This window comes from Chiloscyllium plagiosum, unplaced genomic scaffold (assembly GCF_037043375.1).
Source record: "Chiloscyllium plagiosum isolate Xiang-an unplaced genomic scaffold, Cpla_swu_hap1 HiC_scaffold_41, whole genome shotgun sequence".
Taxonomy (NCBI): Eukaryota; Metazoa; Chordata; class Chondrichthyes; order Orectolobiformes; family Hemiscylliidae; genus Chiloscyllium; species Chiloscyllium plagiosum.
The window spans coordinates 16,669,831-16,680,317 of NW_028270179.1; the positions used below are offsets into that span (position 1 = coordinate 16,669,831).

The 10,487-nt window shown below is 44.4% G+C and overlaps 1 protein-coding gene across 1 annotated transcript; it reads left to right on the forward strand.

Moving 5' to 3' along the window:
* Positions 1 to 382: 382 nt before the first annotated feature.
* Positions 383 to 3,477, forward strand: LOC148138167 (uncharacterized). The gene is made up of 2 exons (XM_087981864.1): positions 383 to 452; positions 2,567 to 3,477. The coding sequence occupies exons 1-2, from the start codon at positions 383 to 385 to the stop codon at positions 3,475 to 3,477; spliced, it is 981 nt and encodes a 326-aa protein (XP_087837990.1).
* The last annotated feature ends 7,010 nt before the right edge of the window (positions 3,478 to 10,487 follow it).

A 10,487-nucleotide genomic window follows, 5' to 3' on the forward strand; every position in this document is an offset into this window, starting at 1 on the left:
ATTTTGTTTTCTAGGTTACGAGCAAATCTGACCACCAAAATATTCGACGCCCTCCTTCTCTAGACAGTCCGTCGTCAAAAGCCCCAGCTAAGTCGAATAATCACATCAATTCACTGCTTCTTCAACTTAAGTAATGTAACCGAGATGCGTGTGTTATTTCTGTATATTTTACTTCAGAAACTTGTCGATCTCATGAAAGAAAGGCACAGCGTGCAAAACATAAAATCTATCTGATCAACAACTGCAATAATTCCTTTTTTTTTGCTTTAACTTTGATTACTTCATTATATCAAACGCTAATTACTTCCCTGGAGAATGACATGTGATATATAAAGTATAATTCTGAATAAATTGCAAAATCCTTTCAGAGCTTCTGTCCGAAATGCATGCACTATTGACAGATCTTGTGTTTGCCATCTATTACCCAGTTATTGCTGCCATCGGGGTTCCAGGTAAGACACTGTCTAGCGTTAGTAGTTCTTTCATTCAGTTCTTAGCTCCATCAGTTTTATTTTCAATTCAAAGGTAACGCTTCTCCATGTTGGATCTTTTCTTTATCATATTTGATGCTTTATTTTCCATTCATCGTTGCTACGTCTGAACATTAAACAATATGATGTTCTGTTTTGACAATGTTGTGCAACATTTTTGTTGCATTATTGGACAATCCACATAACACAAATGTAGCAATATGTCACACCAAACATAATTTCTCCCCGAAGTAGATCCGTTGTTCACGTCTGACAAAATAAATTGGTATTTCTAAAATTAAAATGTACTTATGCATCAGTTAACAATCTAAACTTTGTAAATAATATCCATTCCGCCATTTACTCTTCGCGTGCTGCAGTGTAAAGTGACAACGAGCACCCGAGCTACAAATCATCTCACAAACTTAGAACCACAACAATAAGCTCTTTTGTGGCCTTGGACATGATTCGATAAGTGTAGTTGTCCATAATCACCATTGTATAAATCCAGCTGTGTTGTGTTAAGCTGCTGGTTATACATGATCAACAGAAGTGTGTTATGGTTAAAGAAATAACTATTTTGGTGTGGAAATATCATATGTGTGAATATGTATTCTGTTGAGTAATCTCGCTGAAGTTTTATTGTGCTCTGGTTGAATTGTCAAATTGTGATGATAGTATTTTTTAGGACTACAGTGCGATTGATCTTCACAGTGGGAAACAATGCCAACAATTGATTCAAAATCGATTGGCTTTCGCCAATGAATAATTCCAGCAAAATAAAATGAACGAATTTCCCAAAGTGAATTGTCTCAGTCACTGAGTTATTGACACAAGAAGTGTTGCTACAGTTGAAAATGACTGAACAGTTCAATGTTTCTCCCAATTCACAGGACACGGTTACACTTCAGTGTTAGCAGTTTCTGATGTGCCTAAGTATATGACAATTGATTGTTTGATTTCCTCTGTCACTACCACAGGGCACGTCTTTTCACATCATCACCATTCTCCTCATATTAGATGAAACATCAGAACTGGTGGAATCTCTAATGTGTAATTCATAATGTTTAATTACGAATATCCATTGCAGAAAATAGCTCACATTTAACACCAATGACCTACATCAGCAATGAGCAAGATCTGCACTTCGTTTTATGGTAGTAGTGGGGAGGTAACATGGAAAGATCGAGAGATTATTCTGCTAATATGATCTCATCACCTGAGAGTTGCATTGGTGCAGATCAAAACGGATTATCCGATACTAATATTAGCTGAAGAGGTTGGAGTCGTGCACAGGCAAAGAAATGCTTGCAGTCTTTGCAACTTTTTTACAGAATAAATGTTATGAATAATAATTATTTATGCAGCATTCCCAAAGTCAAACGCTGTTGCCAAAAAATCGAAAGATCTCATCTCAGTTTAGCTCATAAAACAAGGTTGACGTTGAGCATTTTCTTTTTCACCTCCTTGGGTCCACCAAGAACATCTGTTTATCAACACGCACTACTTGATGTTCCTTTTTTATGCTTGTTCCCCTCAGTGCTTATTCAGGTGACTGAAGAGCAGACGTTTTGGCATCATATTTGGTCATTTGCAAAGTATAGCGGGTTCTTTATGAATATTGACAATCAACTTTAAATGAGTGAACACTTTGAGTTAATTCTAGAAATGTCACTTTGCATCCTAAGCGCGTTAAAATCTTTGCTGAATACATTTTTCTCTGCACAACGTTGATGTTTCAGCATTGATCAACAAACGTACTTTTTAGAAATTTTCTCTGGTTACTGCTGTGTTATTTTTTCTGGTGGATTTAGTTTTCCTGTGTTGGAGTGGAGATTCAGTCGAGTTTTTTGTTCATTGCGTCTGTTAGGTTTCAATTGAATATTTTTCAATATACTCGTACTGATACGTTATAAACTTAACCTTGATCACTGTGCTACAATCTGGCAATACTTTTCCACTGGAAAAAGCAAAGCTTTCAATATTCTTTGACAGTTATAAGCATTGGGATCACGATGTAACATAGAAAATACAGCCGATTCAGTAACTATTTTACTCTTTCCTTCCATCCATATGTTCCTCCCCCTCTATTCCAGCGAATGTAGCAGTGGTAATGGTTCTGTATCGAAGAAGATGTGGTCTCTCCGATTGTGTTACTTATTATCTGCTATCCATGGCGGTGACAGATATCCTCGTCATGATCAATGCTGTAATATTAAACAGGATTGCTTCTGTATACTTCCCATTCAGTAACATGTCTGTAACGCCAGTGTGCGCTGTGCGTACTGTCTTGATTTTTATCGCAATTGATAGCTCTGTCTGGTTAACTGTCGCTTTCACCTTTGATCGTTTTGTGGCTATCTCCTGTCAGAAGTTGAAAACAAAATACTGTACAATAAACGTGACAGCGCGGGTAACAGGAATCGTTTCTGCATTGGCCATTCTGAAAAATATCTTCAAATATTTTCAATTTGAACCACAGTACATAATTAATGGGGTACCGTGGTTCTGTGTCATAAAAGCAATATACTATACATCACCAGCCTGGACTGCATATGACTGGATACGATCCATTTTAAATCCTTTTCTCCCATTTATTCTCATTTTACTACTTAATGTATTGATGGTGAGGCACATTCTGATAGCCAATAGGGCACGTAGAAGACTCTGCACCCAGAAAAATGTACTGAATCAGATTGACCCAGAGATAGAGAAACGGAGAAAGTCCATTATTTTACTATTTGCCATCTCGGGCAATTTCATTCTGTTAAATTTGCTTTACTTTGTGACGATCCTGAATGTCCAAATTGCGCATGCTACTTATTTGACAGGTTCCAATGTCAGTGATTCTACGTTTATTCTGCAAGAGACCGGATTTATGCTTCTGCTATTAAGTTCCTGTATGAACCCGTTTATTTATGCTGGGACACAAAGTAAATTCAGGCAGGAGTTAAAGACTGGTTTAAAATATCCGCTGAAAATATTGGGTGAAACATTTAAAATATAAACGTGGCAAAACGTAACATAAATTGTAAATTACATTCCAGAATATATACTTCTTGTGAATATCATAAAAAAAGGCCCACTTGGAAGACACACTGTGTTTTAAGTCCTTGCAGGACATGCCATTTTATACGGGTGTGTGAAAACAAAAATACACATATTTACATCCGTACACACACACACACACACACACACACACACACACACACACACACACACACACACACACACACACACACACACACACACACACACACACACACACACACACACACACACACACACACACACACACCTATTTTTGGGTGACGAATTTTCCCCATAAAACCGTTACTTTCATTTGGTCACTCATCCGATTGCTGAATAACAATTTCCAATAAAGCTTACTTTACAAAGATATGGAAATGAGAGCAAAAATACAATGTTTTCTGCACGTTGGCCATCGACCTTTAGACCGAGATGTAAAGAAGCCAGCACATCAGTTTTTAAGAGACTGAGACATAACGTGTAGTTCGGACTGGGATTGTTAAAAAAGGAAATGATACAAGCCAGGATACAGTGGAATCCTCTCGCCAGCGATATGTTTAATATTTATAAGCTGCCAAGGGAAAAGTAAACACAAATACGCAAGAGAAGGTTTTAACTTTGTTCTAGTTTGTCAGCGGATATCACTTAAAATATATGTCTAAAAGTTTCTTTCAAATAAATTGCTCCTCAACTGAGTGACTAAATGATTTTCTATAACAAAACTGCCTTTCACTTACCAAGTATTGAGATATGTGAGTTTAAGAGATTCTGTACATTATCTTCCTTAGTTGAGGATGACCACAATCTGTCGCTTTTCCGTTCCAAATTCTCCACCTCCATTCAGTCCAGACGTTTTTGTGTAAAACTGAACAGGGTGATGCAATACCCACTCCAACAGGAATCCGTACCCCCGTTGTGTTTACCTGTGACGATTCTATCTCTTTAATAAGGTTATATTGTCCGTTTACTGGAAGCGAGATTGGAAGATCAAGGTTTCAATCTGATTGCTGGGTGCCACTTGAGTAAACAGCTTGGGGGGTTTTCTTTAAATGCAAAGTCCAAAAGTGTGACACTGGAAAAGCACAGCAGATCAGGCAGCATCCGACGAGCAGGACAGATGACGTTTTGAGCATAAAGTTAAAAATCACACAACACCAGGTTATAATTCAACAGGTTTATTTGGAAACACCAGCAGTCGGAGCGCTGCTCCTTGATCAGATGGTTGTTTGAGGAGAAAGTGAGGTCTGCAGATGTTGGAGATCAGAGCTGAAAATGTGTTGCTGGAACAGCGCAGCAGGTCAGGCAGCATCCAGGGAACATGGGAATCGACGTTTCGGGCATAAGCCCTTCTTCAGGAATGAGGAAAGTGTGTCCAGCAGGCTAAGATTAAAGGTAGGGAGGAGGCACTTGGGGGAGGGGCGTTGGAAATGCGATAGGTGGAAAGAGGTCAAGGTGAGGGTGATAGGTCAGACTGGGGTGGGGACGGAGAGGTCAGGAAGAAGATTGCAGGTGAGGAAGGCGGTGCTGAGTTCGATGGATTTGACTGAGACAAGGTGGGGGGAGGGGAAATGAGGAAACTGGTGAAATCCGAGTTCATCCCTTGTGGTTGGAGGGTTCCTAGGCGGAAGATGAGGCGCTCTTCCTCCAAACGTCGTGTTGTTGTCGTCTGGCGATGGAGGAGTCCAAAGACCTGCATATCCTTGGTGGAGTGAGAGGGGGAGTTGAAGTGTTGAGCCACAGGATGGTTGGGTTGGTTGGTCTGGGTGTCCTAGAGGGGTTCTCTGAAACGCTCCGCAAGTAGTCGGCCTGTCTCCCCAATATAGAGGAGGCCACATCGGGTGCAGAGGATGCAATAGATGATGTGTGTGGAGGTGCAGGTGAATTTGTGGCGGATATGGAAGTTTCCTTTGGGGCCTTGGAGGGAGGTGAGGAGGGAGGTGTGGGCGCAAGTCTTGCACCTCCTGCGGGTGCAGGGGAAGGTGCCGGGAGTGGAGGTTGGGTTGTTGGGGGGTGTGGATCTGACGAGGGAGTCACGGAGGGAGTGGTCTTTACGGAATGCTGATAGGGGAGGGGAGGGAAATATATCGTTTGTGGTGGGGTTCGTTTGGAGGTGGCGGAAATGACGGCGGATGATACGCTGTACATGGAGATTGGTGGGGTGGTAGGTGAAGACCAGTGGGGTTCTGTCCTGGTGGCGGTGGGAGGGGCGGGGCTCAAGGGCGGAGGAGCCGGAAGTGGAAGAGATGTGGAGGGCATCGTCGAAAACGTCGGGGGGGGGGGGGGGGAAATTGCGGTCCTTGAAGAAGGAGGCCATCTGGGTTGTACGTTTTTAGAACTGATCCTCCTGGGAGCAGATGCGGCGGAGACGAAGGAATTGGGAGAATGGGATGGTGTTTTTATAGGGGGCAGGGTGGGAGGTGTAGTCCAGGTAGCTGTGGGAGTCGGTCGGTTTGTAGTAGATGTCCGTGTTGATTCGATCGTCTGAGATAGAAATAGACAGGTCGAGGAAGAGGAGGGAGAAATCTGAGACTGTTCAGGTGAATTTGAGGTCGGAGTGGAAGATGTTGGTGATGTGGATGAACTGTTCAACCTCCTCGTGGGAGTGCGAGGCGGCTCCGATACAGTCATCGATGTAGCGAAGGAAAAGGTGGGGGGTGGGGCCAGTGTAGTTGCGGAAGATGGACTGTTCCACATATCCTACGGAAGAGGCAGGCATAGCTGGGGCCCATGCGGGTGCCCATGGCTACTCCTTTCGTTTGGAGGAAGTGGGAGGATTGGAAAGAGAAGTTGTTCAGGGTGAGGACCAGTTCAGTCAGTCGAAGGAGGGTGTCAGTGGAAGGGTACTGGTTGGTACGGCGGGAAAGGAAGAAGCGGAGGGCTTTGAGTCCTTCGTGATGGGGGATGGAGGTGTACAGGGACTGGAGGTCCATGGTGAAGATAAGGCGTTGGGTACCGGGGAAGCGAAAATCATGGAGGAGGTCGAGGGCATGGGCGGTGTCCCGAACGTAGGTGGGGAGTTCTTGGACTAAGGGGGACAGGACCGTGTCGAGGTATGCAGAGATGAGTTCGGTGCGGCAGGAGCAGGCTGAGACAATGGGTCGGCCGGGGCAGTCAGGTTTGTGGATTTTGGGCAGGAGGTTGAAGCGGGCGGTGCGGGGTTGTGGGACTATGAGGTTGGAGGCGGTGGATGCGATATCCCCCGAGGTGATGAGGTTATGGACGGTCGGGGAGCTGATGGTTTGGTGGTGGGGGGTGGGGTCATGGTCAAGGGGGCAGTAGGTGGAGGTATCTGCGAGCTGGTGTTTGGCCTCAGTGGTGTAAAAATCGGTGCGCCAAACTACTACCGTGCCTCCCTTGTCTGCTGGTTTGATAGTGAGGTTGGGGTTGCAACAGGGGGAGTGGAGGGCTGCGCGTTCTGAGGGTGAGAGGTTGGAGTGGGTGAGAGGGGTGGGGGAGTTCAGGTGGCGGTTAATATCGCGGCGGCAGTTGGCTATGAAGAGGTCGAGGGCAGGTAGGAGGCCAGCACGGGGTGTCCAGATGGATGGGGTGTGTTGGAGGCGGGAGAAGGGGTTGTCAGAGGGTGGGTGAGAGTCTTGGTTGAAGAAGTAGGCACGGAGGTGAAGGCGGTGGAAGAATTGTTCGATGTCACGCCGCGTGTTGAACTCATCAATCCGAGAGCGTAGGGGAATGAAGGTGTGGCCTCTGCTGAGGACTGATCTTGCATCCTCAGAGAGGGGTCGGTCTGGAGGGATGGTGAAAACACGGCAGGACTGGGAGCTAGGACCTGGTGTCGGGCTGGAGCTGGGTGTGGGGGCGGGGTTAGGCCTGGGGCCGGGGACGGAGATCGATGTGGGGGCGGGGTTAGACGTGGTGACGGATATCGGCGTGGGAGCGGGGTGAGGCGTGGTACGGATTTCGTCGTGGGGGCGGGGTTAGGCGTGGTGACGGAACTAGGCGGGGGGGCGGGGTTAGGCGTGGTGCCGGAGATCGTTGTGGGGGCGGAGACACATGCAGCGTTGTGATCGTGTAGGTTAGTAACGTCACTGGGGGCGGAAGTGGCTGCTGCGACCACAGAGACAGAGTTATTCCCCACTCCACCAAGGATATGCAGGACTTTGGACTCCTCCATCGCCAGACCACTACAACACGACGGTTGGAGGAAGAGCGCCTCATCTTCCGCCTAGGAACCCTCCAACCACAAGGGATGAACTCGGATTTCACCAGTTTCCTCATTTCCCCTCCCCCCACCTTGTCTCAGTCAAATCCATCGAACTCAGCACCGCCTTCCTAACCTGCAATCTTCTTCCTGACCTCTCCGCCCCCACCCCAGTCTTACCTATCACTCTCACCTTGACCTCTTTCCACCTATCGCATTTCCAACGCCCCTCCCCAAGTCCCTCCTCCCTACCCTTAATCTTATCCTGCTGGACACACTTTTCTCATTCCTGAAGAAGGGCTTATGCCCGAAACGTCGATTCTCCTGTTCCCTGGATGCTACCTGACCTGCTGCGCTGTTCCAGCAATACATTTTCAACTCAGGTGGTTGTTTACCTGATGTTGTGTGATGTTTAACTTTGTACACCCCAGTCCACTACCAGCATCTCCAAATCATTTCGGGCACATGCAATTCATGCGGTATTTTTAAATGCAGCCTGAGTATGTCCAGTTCTTACAGATTAAGGTTTCTGATTGTAATCAGAAGCTATTGGGGTCACAAAAGAGTTAATCGCCTCCGTGTATGTAACCTGGCATCCACTCTCACTGAATTTTGCATTCATGTCTATTCCACGTGAATTGGAGAACAATATGTGAGAAGTTGTTTCTGAAGTTTCCTCGTTTGCCAAGGGGAGAGTTTATCGACTGTTATTACAGCAGAACAGTTAATTGAAAGTAATTACTGTATATACTATGTTGTTTAGTGTCTAACAGAGTTAAGATATTCTAAGTTATATTTTCGTTGTTTGCGTTTTAACTATATTATTCAATCAAATTGTGTTTTGTCTGACGTCGACTACTTTGACCAGCCACATTCGTCAGTAACAGATACTTTACGTCTGCCCTTGAAATAAGAAAAATCTCGACTTAGCTTTAAAACATGGTGAGAGGTCTGGTTGGTCCATAACAAACTGGGTGGCTAGTCGGGATCAAAATCCTGAACTCCAACTTGGGTTCAGGATTGTTGGATGCAAAGGTTGTGAGTGATGTTTGTTGGAGCGTTTAATGTCGGATGTTGAACTCGGCTGGTTTAAACAGTGTGTGCGTTGTGTTGCAATTGCTCATTCATTCGTTATGAATTTTCTGGCCGTGGAACAAGTTACTTTGGGGAGTTTCAAACACGTAAGCAAAGCAAAGCTTTTTGAACTAACAAACAAGCTGGAGCCCAGGTTGTCTGTATCTGCGAGGAAAGCGGAGGTGATTCTAGCATCTGCACAGCATTGAATATTGCCGACAATATCATCGTCGTTTTTGGAAATGGCCAAAGTTCAGCTGTAAACGAAACAGCTTGAATTCGAGTCAAACATAAAGAGAAATGGTAATTATACAGCTTAAATTGTGATTAAAAGCAGAGAAAGAGGTCTTTGCAGGAGCAAGGGAGAAATACAGAGAACAAAAGCATAAGGAGAAAGGGTTTGAACTTCAGAAGGTGGGAAATAGAGAGCAAGGTCGACTCTAAAAAGACGGAGGTGAATGTAAAAGTTCAGCTTAGTGAGGAGGATAGTGATGCAAAGTAAATCCATTGTCCCCAACAGCCTTAGTGTATATCTATTCAAACGTGACCAGACACTTCAGATATACAATGAGAAGGATGTAGAAGCCGTTTTCGTTTCATTTGAGAAAGTGGAGAAACAGATGATGTGAGCGGTAACCATGTGGGTATTGATGTTCCACATAAAGATGTGAGCCAGACGAAGTGGAGTATTTGCCTCACTATAAGGGAAGATACTTTGTAGTATAATGAAGTGAAAAATGCTATCTTAACTGCATATGGGCTGGTGCCAGAAGCCTACAGACAACGTTTCAGGAACCTAAGGATAGACCCTGACTAAATGTACGTTAAGTGTGAAATGACAATATAAAGCAATTTGGATAGGTAGACAAGATTGAAAATAAGAGCTCTTTGAGAGACGAGTAGTATGGAAGAATAACTCATTTCCCAAAGTAGTGAGAACTCACGTGGAAGAGCAGCCAGTTAAGACTGCAAGATTACCCAATTGAAATTGCTGATGTTTATTTGCTGATTCATAAAACAAATGATTCAGTGGTTTGCACTGCTGCCTTACTGTGCCAGGGACAACTGTCTGTGTGGAGATTGAGCATTGTCCGTGTCTCAATGTGGATTCCCTCCTGGTGTCCCAGTTTCCTCTCAAAATCCAAAGATGTACGCATCAAGTCAATTGGCAATGCTAAATTTCCCATGGTGTTCAGGGATGACCAGGTTAGGTGCTTAATCAGGGTTGAATATAGGTTTTAAGCAGAATGGTTCTACGGAGCTTAGGTGTGGATTGTTGGATAGAACGGATTTTCTTTCATACTGAACTTAGATAATTCTATGAGAATTCAATGTTTGGTCTTTCAACATCAATTTCGACGTGTTAGAGATAGAAAGTCAGGAAAATAGATATCCTCAGGTGCTTTGGTAAAAAAGAGATCTAATTGAAGATAATAAAAATACGCTACTGCAAAGTAAACAAAAGCAAACCCATGAGGTGTAAAGTGAAGAGAAAAGGCTCAGATATGTTCACTGTAATAATGTCGCACAGTTAATGGTTTAAGAAAAGCACTGTGAACACGGATGTGGAAAAGTAGGTTAAGACAGTGAATTCTGTAGAAATGGTGAAGTAAAGCAAAGGGGAAACTGAAAAGCCGCACCAGAATGTGGCAATCTGGCCCGAGGTTGGATGAGAAGAATGTGCCAGATTTGTTTGCACGATTAATTTGCGCGTGTGATGTTAACTTGCACGTGCAAAGAGGGGTAGGGTAAGAAAT